The sequence below is a fragment of the Danio rerio genome, chromosome 3 (assembly GCF_049306965.1).
Source record: "Danio rerio strain Tuebingen ecotype United States chromosome 3, GRCz12tu, whole genome shotgun sequence".
NCBI lineage: Eukaryota > Metazoa > Chordata > Actinopteri > Cypriniformes > Danionidae > Danio > Danio rerio.
In genome coordinates, this window is record NC_133178.1 from 56,370,001 (window position 1) to 56,389,724 (window position 19,724).

At 35.8% G+C, this 19,724-nt stretch overlaps 1 protein-coding gene across 7 annotated transcripts in view; it reads left to right on the plus strand.

Annotated features, from left to right (window-relative positions):
• Positions 1 to 19,724, plus strand: part of col5a3a (collagen, type V, alpha 3a) — a 148,082-nt gene that overhangs the window by 61,265 nt on the left and 67,093 nt on the right. For 4 of the 7 annotated variants that reach the window (XM_021469216.3, XM_068215538.2, XM_073935171.1 and 1 more), the window contains exon 5: positions 12,520 to 12,642. In XM_021469216.3, the coding sequence (XP_021324891.2) occupies positions 12,520 to 12,642 (123 nt within the window). 7 annotated transcript variants of the gene reach the window in all.

The following is a 19,724-nucleotide window of genomic DNA, read 5'->3' on the forward strand; positions in this document are numbered from 1 at the left end:
TCCACATGGCTCCTACTATACCTGGTGTTAACCAATAATCCTGGATATTCATTAACAGATGTTTCACACTATACAGTTTTAAACACCAGGTTAACGCTCTTATTTGCATATTTGTGGTGTCACCAGTTCTGATTGGACAAACAGCAATCTTAGGGGCCATTCACACGGAATGCGTTTTTCCTTTCCAACGTGCTACTTTTGTATTGTTTTTCAATTTAAACACAACCTTAATAGATGTGTTTGTCTGTTACTTGCATCTTTTGAAGTGACGCGAACATGAATGCCATATTTTTAGAAGCAAAGACTCATTCAGTGTCTTTTAACTTAACACAGTATCTAAGGGTGCTTTCACACTTGCCTTATTTAGTTTGGTTGAATCGCACTTGAGTTCCATTTCCCTCTTGGTGTGGTTTGTTTGGGCAGGTGTGAATGCAGCAGTTGTGCTCGAGTGCACACCTAAAGCGGACCGAAAAAGTGTATAGGGACCTGCTTGACGAGGTGATCTCGGTAAGGTTTCAAACAAACTCTGGAGCGGTTCGTTTGTGGTTCTGATATGATCCGAACTAAAACAGACCCAACCGCAAAAAATACTGTGCCTTTTGGACTAATCCAGCTGCTGTAGGCCGATGCGGAGTGCATTATGGGATACAGAGGAAAAATATTTGTTGACAGCGCTTTACCAACAGAGAGAGAGAGAGATAGAGAGAGAGAGAGAGAGAGAGAGAGAGAGAGAGAGAGAGAGAGAGAGAGAGAGAGAGAGAGAGAGAGAGAGAGGTAAAAACTTTACCTGATGGATCAGTGGTAATATTTCCGCAAGATGACCATGTTGCAGTTCAGCTAAATTAAGTCACGCCGCCTCCTAAAGTGACGAACGATGCATTAAAACATTGTTTTCCAGCCGCGGCCGCGCTTCATTCTCAATGTATAGTTTGTCTAAAGCAGGTATACAGTCAGTCAGCTCGGTCATCCCTCCATAGTAAAAAGCGTCATTTTGTGTCTGCTGGTTTTGTTCATTGGCTTTTTTCCCCCACGTGAATTCTGTGCATTTAGTGTAATTTACTGCTCTATATATTCCAGTAATCAGTTTTTATCTATCACAAATACTGCTGCAAAATTGAGAAATGACAAAATAAAAAAATATATTTTAGATACAGTAGCAAGAAATTAGAAATATTTTCTGCAAAATAGCAGAACTAAATGAAGGTCTTAGTTTAAATGCATTTCATTTGCATATATATATATATATAAAATACATCTCTTCACAATATGAAGTGATAACATGCTTGGATTTAGCTGCTTGATTACATCTTTATCTATTCATAAAGGTGTTGGAGCATCAGAGTTTTAGGCGAAAAGATTTCCTTTGTAGAGACAGGAATCTTTCTAATCTGAATGCAAATCTAAATCTAAGATTTCATCAAAATACCTTCTTTTATGTTTTGAACAAGAAAGTAACTCTTATAGCTTTGGAAAAACATAATGGAGTGTAAATAATTGCAAAACTAAACATTTGTTGTGGTCTAATCTTCTAAGTGTTTTTTTTTTCAGTTGCATCTAAAAGCTAACCAAAAATGACACAAAATATATATAATTAAGTTACTGACATGAAGCCATTTTTCTTTTAAATATGACAGCAAGGCCTTTAGTTTCACTCAGTTTTTTATTCGTCAATTTTTCTGAATAATAAGTCCGTTTGTACAATGAATAATAGGCTCCATCACCCTCTTTACATCTAAAGAAAAAAACCCTCCTCTTTCTCTGTTGCACTTTTCAGAGAAATGATGACTAATTTCCCCCATTTGTCCTTCTCTCAGGGTCCACTTCTCATTCATTCTAACTGCATAGCTGCATCTGTGCCATAGGGTCACAGTGATCTGGGTGAGGCTGGTACTGAGGGATGTGTAAGTTCGACCTGATTTGAGGCCAGTTCCCAGGCCCAGGATTCAAGGGGAATCCAGAAGGCTTATGTTCCGGTCCAAATCTCACAGCGTGGGAGAGCTGTTCAGGAGCCTGGGGACTGTGGTCAAAACTAATGTGTCTATTGCTTCCAGATTGCCACAAATTGCTAAAGAGCTGCAGCAGTCTTGGAGAACTGAACTAGAACACACACACAAAACAAACAGCAGATTTTCTACATTTAAAGTCATTTCTAGGCTTGTTTGCGTTGAGGACATGCAGATCAGATTAATGATATCAAGTGCACGTCTGGTTCACTAATTCTGAGAGGCTGTTTTAAGACATGGAGAACTTTGTTAAAGGGATAGTTCAACTAATAGTTATAGAGACTCACTCTGAATAGATCATTTGAATCAGTGAGTTGTTTACCGGAGACTATGAATGGATCTTTGGATCAGTGAATCAATTACTGGGGACTAACTCTGAATGTATTATTTGAATTAGTGAGTTGTTTACTGGAGACCCAGCCTGAACAGATCATTTGAATCAGTGAGTTGTTTACCAAAGACTCGTTTTGAATAGATCATTTGAAGCTCTGAGATGTTTACTGGGGACTCTGAATAGATCATTTGAAGCAGTGAGTTGTTTATTGGAGACTCACTCTGAATAGATAATTTGAAGCAGTGAGTTGTTTATTGAAGTGTGAATTGACCTTTGAATCAGTTAATCAAATACTGGGGACTCAGTCTAAACAGATCATTGGAATCAGTGAGTTGTTTACAGAAGACTCAATCTGAATAGATCATTTGAATCAGTGAGTTGTTTACCAGAGACTCTAAATGGATCTTTAAATCAGTGAATCAATTACTGGGGACTCACAATCAATGTATCAATTGAATCAGTGAGTTGTTTACTGGAGACTTACTCTGAACAGATCAGTCGAATCAGGGCATTAGCTGCGTCTGAAATGGCACACTATGCATTCATGCACTATGTACTTATGCACTTACACACTTAACAGCATAGTATATGTATGTAGTGTTGTCCCAAATGAAGCACTAATTTTTTTTTTACTAAGAGGAAATTCAAACCGTTTCCCTGATGATGTTTGACGGTTGCCAAATCAGTGAAATAAACGACCCAACTATCAAATAATACCTGCCGTAAATATAACTGCATTCACCATCGGGAGGTGGTATAATTACTCGCGTAGGAGAATTTTGCTTTCACCATCCAAAATAAATAAAATTATCCAACATGTGTGCCCGATAGCTCCGCCCCTTCCACTACGTAAGCATACCCTCGGTCGTTGAGTGCATGAAGTGACCAACAGTCTACACTTCATTTTTTTACTGGCTGAATGAGAGCATCATCCTGTTAATTAAAGTACACTTACTATTTTTAGAGTTTTCAGTGTGAACGCACTACTTACACTATTTATACTACAAAATTACGTAGAATAGAGCATAAGTATGTGATTTGGGATGCAGCTATTGTTTATTGGAGACTGAATGGACCTTTGAATCAGTGAATCAATTACTTGTGACTCCGTCTGAATGGATAATTTGAATCAGTGAGTTGTTTACAGGAGAGTCACTTTGAATAGATGGTTTGAAGCAGTGATGAGTTGTTTACTGGAGACTCTTAATCGATCATTGAATGAGTTACTGGGAACTCAATCTGAATGGATAATTAGAATCAGTGAGTTGTTTACCAAAGTCTCACTCTGAATAGATCATTTGAAGCAATATGTTGCTTTCCGGAGACTCTAAATGGATCTTTGAATCAGTTAACTAATTACTGGAGACTCACTCTGAATAGTTCATTTGAATCAGTGAGTTGTTTACTGAATAGATCATTTGAATTAGTTAGTTGTTTACTGAAGACTCACTCTGAATAGATCATTTGAAGCAGTTAGTTGTTTATTGAAGACTCTGAATGGATCTTTGAATCAGTAAATCAATTACTGGGACTCAGTCTGACATGCTTATTTGAATCAATGAGTTGTACTGAAGACTCAATCTGAATAGATCATTTGAAGCAGTGAGTTGTTTACTGGAGACTCTGAATGGATCGTTGAGTCAGTGAACCAATTACTGGGAACTCACTTTGAATAGATCATTTGAAGCAGTGAGTTGTTTACTGGAGACTCTGAATGCATCTTTTGATTCAGTGAATCAATTACTTGGGACTAACTCTGAACAGATCATTTGAATCAGTGAGTTGTTTACAGGAGACTCACTCTGAGTACATTGTTTAAAGCAGTGAGTCGTTTAATGGAGTCTCTGAATTAATGTTTCCATCAGTAATTTTATGAAGACTCACTCTGAATGGACCATTTAACCAGTGAGTTGCTTTTTGAAGACTCTGAATGGATTGTTTAATCAATTACTGGAGACTCAATCTAAACAGATCATTTGAATCAGTGAGTTGTTGCTTTGTAAACAGATGTCAGTCCAATTTAGTCCAATTTATGACCCAGTTTAACTGGATAAAATCCAGCTTGATAATGAAGTAAACAGTTCAGCAACATTTAGAAAACATAGTTGAGGAAAAATACTATATTCGTTTTGTAAAGAAGTGAAGTAAAAGTGAAGGTTTACTAAATATATATGATAAAGCTCTAATGAAGATCTTGACAATACTGTAAATAAGTTTAAGGACTTGCCCATTACTTACCCAAATACTGCAGTGAAGTAAAAATACTTAAACAAATACTGTCCACCACTGCATTTTGGGTGAAATAATCATTTAAAAGCTTAGTCCTTGAGTTGTTAAGCATGTCATGTTACATTTCAGCTAACAAACAGATACAAGTGAATACTGGTGTGATGAGATGGCTATAGGTGATGATTTTTTTTTTACTTCAGGATGCAGCGTATTTCAGATTAGTGTGAGAAATGCTGTGGTTTTCGATGTGCTCGGCTGTATAGGAGTGAGATTGTGTGGTATCTTGGGTATTGGCAGTTTCTGACCTCTTGTTCTTCCACCCACTAATGTTCTGGCAGAACCTCAGCCATGAGTCACAGATTCTCCATTACACAGATCCTGATGAAAGATCTCTTTATTGTGGATAGCCTGCTTCATGTATGGTCTGTGCTAATGTCTCAATGGAAGGATGTAAAAAAAAAAAAAAAGTCTATATGGGTGTCTTTCAGCAGGGGGCGTTCTCTCCTATGTAGTTGCAATTTTTTTCAGATAAGAGGTCTTTATTTTGTCCTTGTCTTTATATTTTCGGTTTTTAAACATTTTCAGTCTAATTATTAAGCAACGTAAAGGAGACAGATCAGCCAAAACTGAAAGTTCCACCATCATTTACAACTCTTTAAATTTGAGGCTTTTCATAAAAGAAGATATTTTGAAGAGTGTTGGAAACCATTTTAGTTTTGATAGTTTTATTAAATTGAATTATCTTAAATTGTTTTTTAAATCTTTAAATAATCATGCTCACTGGTGTTTTTGGATCTGATCAGTAGGTATCAAACATGTCAAAGTCACATGAGCAACTGCTAACGGTAAGTGTGTTGTTTCAAAGTGTAAGACCACTTTTGGTTAATCTGTTTTCTCTGTTAAGAAAACCAACTTGTGGAATGATTTACCTGTTAGCCTAAAATTAGAAAGTAATAAAAATGTTTCTAGTTGTGTACTTAAAAGTAAAAGTCTACTTCTAGTTTGTTTGATCATGCGGCCTGTGTTTTTGTCTTATAGCAATATTAAGTAAGGAAGTATAATGTGTATACACTCACCGGCCACTTTATTAGGTACACATTATTTGTACTGCCTTATTCCTTCATGGTATAGATTCAACAAGCTACTAGAAATATTCCTTAGAGTTTTTGGTCCATATTAACCTGAGAGCATCACGCAGTTGCTGTAGATTTATCAGCTGCACAATTAGTGATGTGAATCTCCCATTACACCACATCTCAAAGGTATTGGATTGAGATCTGGTGACTGTGGAGGCCATTTGAGTACAGTGAACTCATTGTCATGTTCATGAAACTAATCTGAGATGATTCACACTTTATGACATGGCGTGTTATTCTGCTTGAAGTAGCCATAAGAAGATGGGTACACTGTGGTTAGAAAGGGATGGACATGGTCAGCAACAATACTTGGGTAGGTTGTGGTGTTGACATTATACTTAATTGGTATTAATGGGCCCAAAATGTGCCAAGAAAATATCCCCAACATCATTACACCATCAACACCAGCCTGAATTGATACAAGGCAGGAACAAGCAGTTGGACAGGATTACCTAATAAAGTGGCCGGCGAGTGTATGTATTTATTTTATTTTCATTTTACGTCAAGCCTCCATTGGGCAGGTGTCGAGAATGAGCAAGTCTGCTTAAACACTTAAACAAATGCATTTGGTTGTCCAGTGCAATTGCAATGTCCTTGTCAAAATAAATCAATTTTAAAACAAAACAAAAAAAAAAAATACTGTGAAAGTCAATGGTTACATGTTTCCATCATCCTTCACAATATCTTCTTTTGTTTTCAAGGGTGAGTAAATGATTGCAGAATTAACTTTTTTTGGGGTGAACTATCCCTTTAATGCTCACTGGTGTTTGTATGTATTTGGGTTAAAGGTAAGATGTCCTATTTTGGTCTGTAAGAAATAAATATTTCAAAATTTTATATATAAAGAAAGCAGATTAAATGCTAGTAAAACATTTGTTTTAATAAATAATTGATTATCATTCAGTGTAAATTTTATGTTAAAAAAGAAACAAAATACTGTCTGATGTGTATTAAAACATATAAATAAAAAAGTTTATAGTAAAATTTATTATATTTTTAAAAGTGTTGTACTGACAACTATATAAAACCTTGTGGTTTGTAAAATAGCAAAGTATAAAGATTTAAAATGAGAATCAATTAGCATTTTTTGGCTGCTCTGTGATCGTTAATATGCTATTATTATGTATAGTGTTGGGTTTAATTAGTTACAAAGTAACTAGTTTCTGTAATTAAATTAATTTTCTGCGGAAAAAGCAAGGCATTGCTATTCATTTTTAGATAATTTAATTACTTCTGATTTGTTTTGTTACATGTACATTTTGTACAAAGATAGCACATGCTTAAGATAAAATTAACTAAGAAATTAATGATCATGTGTATGAAATATGTTTTGTATTTTGATACATGTAATGTTTAACTTAAAAAAAACAACTAGCAAACAGTTTTTTTTTTTAAAAACAAATTTAAAGTATTAAAAGGGTTATAGTATGTTCTATTGTCTATGCGTTTACCTCTTGAGTAATTCATTCAAAGTTATTTGAAAAGGGATTTAAATAAAATTTTAATTATGTAATTGATAATTGACAACTTTTTATGAAGGAACTTACCCAACACTTACCCATACAGCGTGAATGGAAGTAACCAAAACATACACTTTCTGCATGAGAAATTAAAAGATTTTAAAAGAAGACGTAGTAGATAAAAAAAAATGAAGTGATTCATTTTTTTTTAAAAGTTCAAATCCTTCATTTTAGTTTCCTTAAGCTTCAGGATTTGTTACTCGTTGGCAATTTAGCTTCATTATGCAGTTTGCTTGGGTTCTTTCAGGATACGATTGATCTACTGTATAAATGGCTCTTATAAAACATTCAGATGAGTATGTTGATAAGTTTGAACATGCACTGAAACTCTTTGACTCCCAAAAATTTTAGTAATGCTGCATGCCTAATATGTTGAAGGAAAATCCTCTTATCACATTCAACTATGTATTACTTAACATGAATAAATGAGCCTGTTTAATTCAAAACAGCAAAATCTCTCACACACAAAGCCCTGCATCACTGAGTGTTTCTGTCTGCCTTTAAAGTTCTGTGACCAAATACATCTCTAATATTTAATGCTTACCTACTAAGCTACTTTGCAGTCTGAAGTCATACATTTGGTTTGAAGGTGAGGAAAAAATCCAGTCCTGATTCAAACACAAGCCCACTGTATACTTGAAATGAAAGGAAAGCTGATGCTCTCAGTGTTGTTTTCTGTTGTCTCCTTTCATGTTCATATGTAAATTGTGTGGGCTTATTTCACAGGATTAGATCACAAAGATATTTATAGACAATAAATGGATACTCTGAAAGACATCAGAAAATAGACTGAAAGTGGGCAAAAGAAACCAATCTACAATCCAAGTGCATTTTAAAGGTTCATCAAAAAAAAAAAAAAAAAACAACGAATGAATATTTTGTTACTAATTACTCACCCTTGTGTCATTCCAATCCCCTGATACCTTCATCCATCTTTGGAACACACATTAAAGTATTCTGGATGAAATCAGTGAGCATCGTCATCCTCTGTAGACAACAACGTTCAGAAAAGGAATCAAAACACTGTTAACCATTCCAAAACCTTAGTTTGCCCAGACCTGATATGGATAATACATTCTCACTTCATATTCATCACATTGATGCTCATATCATTGATGCTCATACGCTCACACCCTCTTCGATACGCTGGGTACTCCTCTGATTTCACTTTAAATGAGAAATCTTATCGATATTATATATTGACTCAATGCATTGGCATATTTAAAGATATGACTAAATCAACATGACAAGCAACAATTTTGAAAATTGTGGGTGAGGAAAAGGACAGGATCAGGAACAGAAGACAATAAATGTTATTTTTTTATTTAAACAGACCAAACAAAACAAGCATAAATGGTAGCGCCCCAGACTCTGCTATTTCTCTCTCTCCCTTGTCTCTCTTTAAATGCTATCTCTCTGTCCCAATCATGTAATAGACACAGTTGTTAGTAAGGTTTTTGATTGACCTACTTTTCAGCCAACGGTACCCTAGTCCGTTCTCCCACATTGCAGGGCATTCGACCCCCAACCCACCAAAAACCCTCCACCTCATCATTATTTGTACTTCTTTAAAATGACTGTCTTTGCAATAACTGCATATTACTCCGCTTATTTTGCCTACTGCTTATTTATGTTAGTCGGTAGTGGGTAGGTTTAGGGTTGGGTGCTCCAAAATATTTCTGAAAATATGCATTTATAAAATGATTTGTATTTTACAACGTGAAAACCGTTTAATGTGACGCATAATGAGAATGACCAAAATTATTTTTTTGCACCCCCTTGGATCCTGTTTCTTGTAGAATAACATTGGAGGGGTATCCAGAGTATCACAAATGGCCTGTTTTTACTGAGTGGTTCGGTTCGTTACGGTACAGGTGACCCTTACAAGGCTTAAGTCTTCACTGTAAAATGGTACCAATGGTACCCTTTTGGTTGGCGAGATGTCTGAAAGAAAGTTTCAGTGGACATCAGTCTTGCTCAAGGAAATGTCAAAGTAAAGCTGTACTGGCCGTTAAAATATCATATGAGAAGTATTTATCGCAGAACAGATGCTTTAAACGCATAAATAATTGTGTAAAAATGTTGAGATGTTCAGATCAATGATAAAAATAGTCTACTGTAATGTATGTGATTATATTAAATGCATATAAATAAATAAATAAAAGTGATAAAACAGAGCATTAAAAAGTAGGTGACCAACTGAAAGCTTGGCTAAATTTCAGTGCAGATCATGTTAGTTACTGTATGTGCGGTAGCAGGTCCAAATGCTTATACACACTGCTTAATACACACAGGATGTACAGCAACACAAAAATATCTTTACATATGAAAAAAATTAAGGATATAAATGTTATAAAAAATATTATTTTCTACATAAGTATGAAAACTGCTACCTCAATGCCTTCTTTGTCTCAGGGGGCTTTTTTTCAGTTTATTCATGACAATTTGCTTTCGTATAATGTTATTATTATTAGCAGCATTATTTATTATACGCATATTTATATTTGTTTAATAAAAACAAGTTTTGATTTTTCCACCCTTCGTGTTTTGGAAACAAATACATTACCAAATAGGGCATAAGAATAGGACGTATGTTTTTTACCACTCTTATTATTGTTATTATTGTTTATTTATTCGTTTGCTAAAAACTTTGAAGTAAATTTGGAAACAGTTTTGAAACAAATCTTTGGGCTTAACAAATAAAGTTAAATATGTAGGCCGAATGGAGGAGGCTTGTTCTTTATCGTCCAATACAGAATTTTCCTGCAGATGGTTTGTTTGGTGGTTTTCTCACTTGTTAAGCATTCAGTTTTTCCACTTACAAAGTCCGCCATGCAAATAGCAAATGTGCCATGGTGTGACGCAACTGACTGTTAAAGTGAATGGTAGATGAGAATCTTATTGGTTTGATCTGCTGCACGTTATGCTCAAAACACAGCCATAACTAAAGGGAATAAGCACAACCCTGTTAGACCATGCGCCAGGGTACAGAGCATATTTTTCCATCCTTAAAATAGCAAAAGTGGATTCGGACATGCCCTAATGCTTTTGCACCATGCGCTTCAGACTTTGCGCCTACATCGTTAAAATAGAGCCCTTAGTCTTTTTAGTTGACTTTTTTTGTCATCTCAACTTACAGTATAATATAATTTTTTTAATTTTACACTCATATTTTACACTTAATATTTTATACTGAGTATATCAATCAAACTGGCTAAACATAATAAGTTAAGCTTTAAACTTAAAAAAATAGTTGAAACCTGATTAACTTAATAAAATAAGTTAAAGTAACTTAAAAAATGTTTGTAGTCAGACTTTTTGTCATAATATTTTTTCAGAGTGCACACAAAAGTGTTCTTAGAGCTTTGTGTTATTACAGTTGAACCACGGAAGTCATGTAAAATGGTTTGATAATGTTTTTGGCTCCATTTCTGAACGTTTTAGGACAGCAGCTGTTTATAAAGGATGAGAGAGCTCCCAGATTTCATCTTAAAGGGCCATGAAACCCCCTTGTTTCAGCAGAGTGTTTTCACACCTCTACTTTGGAAAAAGTCAGGAAAGTGGGCGTATCCAGCTCTGTTTAAGGGAAAGTGTCAGAGGAGCAAAAGAGGGATGATATGGGAGTGTCGACTTGGGCACGTGCTGATTTTCAGAGTCAAAACACACACACACACAGGGGAGAAAGTGACTGTGTTTACTTGGACTTAAGTAATCAAATTATTTGCCAAATTATTTAAAAGTGGACTTTAACTGCAGTTTGGCTCTTTCATTCAGGAATTTCATTCATGCCCCTCATGATAAACGAGATATTTGATATTTGCAATGTTTGTTACCGCATGGCAAATGAGAGAAAAAAAACTCTCAGACTTTCCCCTGAAGCTTATATGCACTCGGCAGGTAGCGTCAGAAAGAGTGTGTGTTATTCAGCTCACAAAATGCGGTAAAAAAATACTACACGATGGTACGTTTGGTTGTGGTGCTAACATGTTTACACATTATACGATACGAACTAACTTTGCCATCTGAATAAACAAAGACCACTGGTCGCTCACTTACCAAATCTGTAGAGACAGGACAAACCCCAGCAACTCCTCTTAATAATCTCTTTTATTAAGAGGAGACGAGCAGCAAATCCAGATCTCACCATTTGCAGATGAGAAAAGATCTCGGGTGAACAATGTTCCTTAGACACATATTGTTGTTGCGCATCGCGTGCACTGTAATCCACACGTGAATCCAGCTGCGCTCTAATAGAAAGAAAATGAAAACAAAACCTTCACTGCGGCAAATTATAAAAGCAACACTGCACGTTTGTTTTGCCAGCATAACGTGACGTCTCTCTGTTGTCTAAACACTGAAACATTAATGAATATTAATGAAGTTGCACAATAGAGAGCGCTGATTGGTTTGAACCAAGCCTTACTCATGCATTAATGCAGCACACTCAGAGACGTAATACGGAACTCCCAGGTACAGACGTCCAGTCTACACGCTGGAATACACGCTAAGATCTCATGGCCGTGGCGCAGTTTCAAAAATTCGTTTCAAACCAGAAGGACGAATTTGCTCGAAATAACGCAAAAACGATCAATTTTCACTTTTTAGTGAAATATACGTTTCCTAATAGTGTTTTTAGCTGTGTGGAACACATATATGACTGTCAATGGCTCAAAAATGTGTCTTGGTGTTTCGTGACCCTTTAAATATCTTCATTTGTATTCTGAAGCACAACAAAGTTTTTATTTGAGTGAACTAACCCTTTAAAACCAGGTGTTCACTAGTCAGCTCACATTTGTCTTCTCTGCTGCGTCTATAACTGCTTGCCACTAAAATGCTTCTTTAATTTCTCAGTAGGCTGATTTTAGCTCCAGAGAAACTGCGAAAAACCCAGCTAAACAGTTATCTGGCTGAAACTGCTGCACTATATAGGAGAAAGCTCTTATTGTTTATAAACTGATGATAACTGTAGGAGGGGGTGATAGATGAGTCAAAAGACATGTGAAGGGACAATATTTGAGCTGAAGAGCGATTGCTCTCCCTATACCCTATACTCTTTTAAAACAGCCTTCGTTGTATGTGCGTATAAAATACATTCATCCAGCTTTACCTCTTATTTCATCAGTGTTTCGCTAGACCTTATTCATCTCAAATTACTTTTCTGCTTTACATCAGCATGTTCTGCGGTTATGCAGTGTTAAAAGGGGCTTTATTTCTCTTTGATCTCCAGAATTACACCAGTATAAATGAATATTGCCCAATCGGTGTGAGTGTACAGCATATGTGTGTGTGTGTTACAGGGCGAGATCCAGCAGCTCCTGCTTGTGGATGATCCTCAGGCTGCGTCTGACTACTGCCAAGATTACATTCCCGATTGTGACAGTCCTTTGCCCTACAGTACACAGAAACTGGATCCTGAGGAGGTTAGTGATTCCTCTGTGAGATGCAGTCAAAAAACATTAATCTTTTTTTCTTCAGTTTGATTTATGTTACATCTATTTGACATCATGTTTTTCTGCCCAGATTTATTGTTCCATTGTGTTCTTCTTGTGTTATCCACTTGTGTTTTGTATCGTGTGCAAACAGAGTAAGAGACACTTGTTTTGCCAATGAACTTTGAGCTTCACAGTTTTTTAACTAAATTGCTGAAGTTTATGAGGACATAATTTGTTCCAGCTTGGCCAAAAATGTCTTCTTTTCTTTGGAAGAAGACTGTCAAAAGTTTTTTTTGTTCGTTTTTTTTTTTTTTTTTTTGGGTGGTTGAGCTGTCTTGGCTTCTCGGTTCCACATTTACATTTATCTGTTTGCACTTTTTACTGTTCTGGCTTCTGGGCTCAGCTCCCAGAGCACTCAGCTGAGCCAGCCAATAAACAGCACCGCCATGCATATGCATAAAATTGCTTGTCGCATAGTTCAGAAGCACTGGCACGGCGGTGGCTCTAGGAAATGCCAGTTTTTTTTTTTTTGTTTTTTTTTTGTTTTTTTTTTTTTTTTGTGCTGGACCAAAACAATAGAGAAATTTTCATGTTTTAGTTGTATTATTATTATTATTATTATTATTATTATTATTATTATTATTATTATTATTATTATTATTATTATTATTTCTCTTTAATTTAGTTTCTTCAACTACAATAATCAAAAAACAATAATTACACTTCAGATATGAATATGCAAATATGAATATATAATAATACTAATGCTACTACTACTACTAATAATAATAATTAATATTATTATCATTATTAATTAAATTAATTATTATTAACAATATTAATGTTATTATTATTATTTTTATTATTAGTGTTGTTTTATTATTATTATTATTATTAATACTATCAATTATATTAATTACTAATAACAATATTAATGTTATTATTTTATTATTATTGGTAGCCGTAGTAGTAGCAGTAGTAGTATCATCATCATCATCATCATCATCATCATCATGAATAATAATAATAATAATAATAATAATAATAATAATAATAATAATAATAATATTAATAAAAGGTTTTCAGATCTTTAGTATTTAAAATTCCAATAATAGACTTTTTATAATATCTCAGTATTTTAATTAAAGAATACAATACATTATACATATACACTATATATATATATACACACATATATTTTATATATGACACTCGTAGCAGTACAACGTGGCTGTATATCGGCACTGGTGGGAGGCGTGGTTTGCCTTAGTGTCCCATCAGTGATGATATACAGCCACATTGCACTGCTGCGAGTGTGATATTGCGTTAATACAACCGTTCGACTGCATAATCGTGTGGATCAAACACGAAGAGTCTCAAACTCTTTTTTTAAGAGGAACTACTTTCTTCCCACATTCCTTTACATCTGAAGCGGATGTCAGAACAGCAAAAACCATTGCTACTTCACCAACGTCACTTTAGAGCAAGTACTTAAATTATTCTCACTCTAAAGCTAGTATTTAAATGATTCTCTAGCGTAATGTCTAAAGTGATGACAAAACATGCGATTTTGCTCACATTCTACGATTATAAGGCTAACTAGCATGAAATGCCATCAGTCTACACAGATTTACCACAATATTACTATGGTATAAATATAGCACTACAACATACAAAAGATAGAAATCGACTTAGAAAGTCTTTTACCTGTTTAATAATGATTGGATCATTTGTAGTTTAAAATTACACTGTTTTTACCTTATGGCTTATTATGCAGTCTCCGTCACCATCTTGTGAACATCGTCAACCATCTTTGCTCAAAGACAGGCTAATGGCCGCCAACGCACTGTTTCTCAGAAATTATACATTTTTAAAATAGGCACTATCCTTATGAATGAACTGCAAAGTTGCAATCTAAACAACTACATTCTTGACTAAAACTGCCTTAAAAGTACATTATGTTGTCCAACAGCTGCAATATTTGTCAAACTGTAGAGTGTCCTCTGCTTGTCACCGTATGTGAGCGGAATAATACTCAAGGGTGGACGAGTGCTATTACTGGCAAAATATCGCACGGCTGTCAGCCAATCCGATATTCAAGAACCAGACAGAACTGTTGTATAAATATACGATCATGTATTTTAGTACACACAATATTTCTAAAGGTTCTCCACAAACATTAAGGAGCACAACCTTTTTTCATTATTGATAATAAGCTGCAAATCTTATATTATAATGAATAATTCAATGAATTCTGAGGGATCATGTGACCCTGAGTCATCATGCTCAAAACACATATTGTCATCAACAGAAATCAATAACATATTCAAATAAAATTTTAAACAAATTCTTTAACTCATAATACTTTTTAAAAACATTGATTTATTATTAAAATGACTGGGTTTACTGTGTTTTTGATTAAATATAAGAAATATAGTCTTAGTGAGCTTACTAAACATCTATCCAAAACATTACAAAATCATACCAACCCTATATTTTTGAACATTATTACATTGATTTTATGCTTCCTCAGTCGTACATAGTTTAGTTCACAGCTGACTACCACAGAAAATCTGGTATCATCTCGAGTGCTACCTTGATTACACTAACAGATAGCTTTCTAGGATGTAAGACAGTGACCCCTTAGACTGACCTACATTTGTTTTCACGATGTGATTTTTTTTTTTTTTTTTTTTTACGTGCGTGTGCATGGACACGGTGAACATGTTTTTTCCATTTTGATGATTTGTTTGTTGTGAAGCTGCACGTGCGGGTGACTCAGCCCAGTGAGTAATCCAGTCAGTGGGTTAGCATTTCTTTGCGGCCTTCTGGGAGCAACACTTAAGGTCATCGAACATTCGCTTCTCCTCTCAAACTCCCACGCCCAACTTTCTGCAAGTGTGCCGAATGTAAAATGTCTGCGTGCGTCTCTCTCTCCAAGCTGGCTCTGGGGAAAAGTGTCTATCGGCAGCCGTTCAGAGGCAAGAGCCAGTTGGCTTTCAGTTCCCACAACAGCTGAGAAAACGGGAGACTAATGGCGGGATTCATCAGCATTGCTCACATTACTGACCTATTACCAGAGCTCACACTGATCCGATTCTATCCTGCCCGACTTGGCATCTCAAACACCTCGCTTTGGTTCTCACATTATTCATATAATCTCCCACCTCCCGACAGGCCTCATCAAGCCCATTCATTCCGAGTCCCGCATAATAGCTCGTAAGCAGCTCAGCCTCGACCTCTTGAATCGTGAGCTGGTAATGTAGCGAACATCTGAATCCAGAACAGGCTGAACTTTGACCTAATTTGCAAAGAGAGTATAATACATTAGGGAAATCAGACAGCGAGTTTAATTTAGATGAAATTACGCAGAGATTGTCGGTGACAAATGTATCAGTATGATTTACGACAGCTTTCTGACAGAATTCAAATTTTTTAGGGGTAGTTCATGCAAAATTTTTGTTTTAGTCATAATTTACTTTGCTGTTGTCACAATCAATCAATCAATCAATCAATCAATCAATCAATCAATCAATCAATCAATCAATCAATCAATCAATCAATCAATCAATCAATCAATCAATCAACCTTTGTTTTATATAGCACCTTAATACATCCAAGGTTGACCAAAGTGTTTTACATCAGTAAAAACATATTATACAACACAACTAAAAAGATACAATTGATGGTGCAAAACAATACAATAAATATCACTTAAGTACAACATACATCAAAACAGAGAGAAGTGTCACTGCGACCATTAAAAGCCAATTTGAATAAGTGGGTCATGAGCTTGGCTTCAAAAAGTGTTGGCTCAGTGACTTTACAAAGCTCAGTAGAAAGGGTATTCTACGGTGGCCGGGAAGTGCAAAACAACATTACAAAGTGTGAAACACATTTAGGTAATACATTCAGGTTTCTTCCCACTGCAGCCTCGATTTTGCTTTAAAAATGGCGGTCTTGTGAAATCAGTCTATGGGGAAAAGTGTAAAGGTCAATATGACAAATGAAGTCCCACCTACTAGTACAGGAGCCAATCATTGATTGCTATAGACTGATAATTCTCCAGGGTAGGGGGCTCGGACCAGAAGTGAGTTTCTGCAGATTTTGTGTGATTCGAAATTTTTGAAATTAAACTAAATTGACAATTGTTTTTTAAATTTATTGGTCATTCTTAGGTAAGCAATTTTGGAGAATTTAACATTTGTCCAAGAGGTGCTTCTAAGATGGCCGCAAAGTGAAATGGCTTGCCTTAAACTCTTAAGGATCAGTGTCCACATGCGTGGACAGCACATTTTAGCTCTTAAGTGGGTATTTAAAATATTTTTTTGAATGTTTTATATTTTGTTACAGACCTACAGGTTCATCCTGCAACAATTTTGCAGCATATGAAATGTCCCATCCCCAATTTTTAACTGTCCAAAATGGGGGAAAAAAAATGTTTTTACTCTCTTAGAGTCAAAGCAAGTAAAAAAAAACATAAAAAATAAAAAATATATGCATAAAAAAACAGTTAGGAAAAAGTGTTTTATGTAAATTCAGACTACATCATGGACATAATGATGATACTTACATTTTTATTCTAATTAAGTTCCAATTAGCCCTAATAGCAAAGATCAATAAAAAAAATGCATGTAAAAAACACACCTTGGGCCTTAAAAGGTTAAAGGGATTTTGTTAGTGACCATCATTTTTTAAAAAAAGAAAACATGTAAAAAAAATATTAGAATATTCTCATGGACACATGCCATTCTGCCAAAACAAACTGAACTATAATGTATTATTTCACAAAAATCCTAACCTTGATTGTTAGTCATATGTACAGTATATCACTGCATGTTATTTAGGCACTATTAGTGCTGCAGTTCTCGCCCAATCACCCACAAAAGTGTCAAATCTGCAAGATGTTAAGATTAATTTATCCATTGCGCAGTTTCCTATCGCTGGTGAATATATCTGATTTCTTTGAGCATATAAGTGATGATTCAACTGTCACTCTGGCTGTCATTTGGCAACCAGAATTGCAGTCAGGAGAGATTCAGCTCAGTGCGGAAATTAGATTATACTTTTTTCTGAGGTTTTATAGATGTGAACTGCAGCGCTAATAGATATATGAATGCACAGTCATGCACATCGACCAACAGTCAAGGCTGGGTTTATTGTTAAATAACATGTTTTGGTTTGCTTATTTATCTTTAGAACGATGGCTGTGTTAGAACTCTGACATTTGTTACTTGTGATCATTGTCAATGCAATCCTGTATTTTTAATAAAAAGCTTGATGTTGGCCATTATCCACTGCCAAAGTAGGCGAGTTAGAGCAGGATTTTTATACTTCTGTATGTGGGATTTAAAGGGTTTGTTAAACCAAAAAATAGAAACTCTGTTGTCAAATTTGTCCTATGTTTGTCTGTTTTGTCCTTCCAAAACCCTGAGACTTTCGTTTGTCTTCAGAACACAAATTAAGGTATTTTAAATGAAATCTGAGAGCTCCCTCATCCTACATAGAGAGTAGGTGGTATTTTTCTGGACTTCCAGTAAGCTGGGACTATAGAGGATGAGAAGGCTCTTATATTTCATCTAAAATATCTTAAGCTGTGTTCTGAAGATGAATCAAGATCTCAAGGGTTAGGAGCGACATGATAGAAATTATTGATAGAATTTTACATTTTCAATGATCTGTTCCCTTAATTTTAATTTTGGGGTGAACTGTCTCTTTAACAATTTTTATTATGTTCATCCATACCAAACGTCTGACCTCTTGCCCCATCTACAAAAGGCCAGTCTCATCCATAACCTTGATGACGTCATGCAGGGAGATGAGCCTGTGAAACCAACTAAGCGTTCCAAAAAAGACCGCAAAGGCAAAAAGAACAAAAAAAGGAAAGGCAAGAAAGGCAAAAAAGAATCCCGTAAGAAGAAAAAGGAGGCTGTAGCTCTTGAAGAAGGCTTCCTCGAGGTATCTTCTAAGCTGCCGGAGTATTTAGCTCAAGAACCTGTTCGAGAAACTACACCAGCTTCAACAAAGCTACCAGATCCACCTACGACCGAGCAGCTAAAGATGCCAGTGGAGTCTCCAACAATAATGATTGATCTGATAGACTCCATACCTGACATGCCAACTCATGAACCTGACACCTATCAGGACAGCAGTCCCTCTACAAAGCCTGTGACAGATCTTGAGGACCAAGCCATTTTGGCTCCTGCATTTTCTGAGTCCCCAAAGGTGAAGGAGGAGGTAGACCCTAAGTCTAGTCCCTGTGTGGTTGTGCATAATTCACCCTCCCACCCCATCATCCTCCTGACCAATCACTCACTCACTCCCCCTCACAAATTTTAACCACCAGTCATCCATTGTACTAACCAGCCTCCTCACCATCTAACCTACCCAGTAACTGCGCCGAAACTCAAATTTTGATGGTCGCCTTTAGACTGTTGACTATGAGTACATTTTCAACGACTGTACTTGTTAACTGACTCTCTTTAGAGCAGAGTTCACCAACCGTGTTCCTGGAGAGTTGCCTTCTTGCAGTTTTAAGTTGCAACCCTGTCCAAACACACCTGTCTCTAATTATCAAGTTCTGCTTCAGGTTCTCAATAATTAGTTCAAGTGTGCTCGATCAGAATTGGAGCTGAATTCTGTGAAAGGTAGCTCTCCAGAAACAGGGTTGGTGACCCCTGCTTTATCATATTAAGCTGCTTTTCCACTGTATGGTATGGTTCACCAATGCTTGGCTTGCTTTGGTTCAGTTTTGCTCATCTCAGTTTGCATTTACACTTCAGTTTAGTACCCCTTTAAGTGGGTGAGATTTTTATTATAGTTGAGCTGACTCCTCTGCTGTGACATAAATATTCTTATTTGGGGATGTCCCATCCAGCTCTTGCTCAATCTACTCTTTGCCTACCAACACGAGGAAAGTCTTTACCTCTTCTACCAAAAGTAATTCTGCCACTTAAGGTATCTTTTTCTTGCAGGTATAGCAATGGTTTAGTGCGAACCAACAATGCAACAGTGGCTGCTACTGAATATTTCAATATACTATAGCAGGTTTGATATTTTGTGCCACAAAT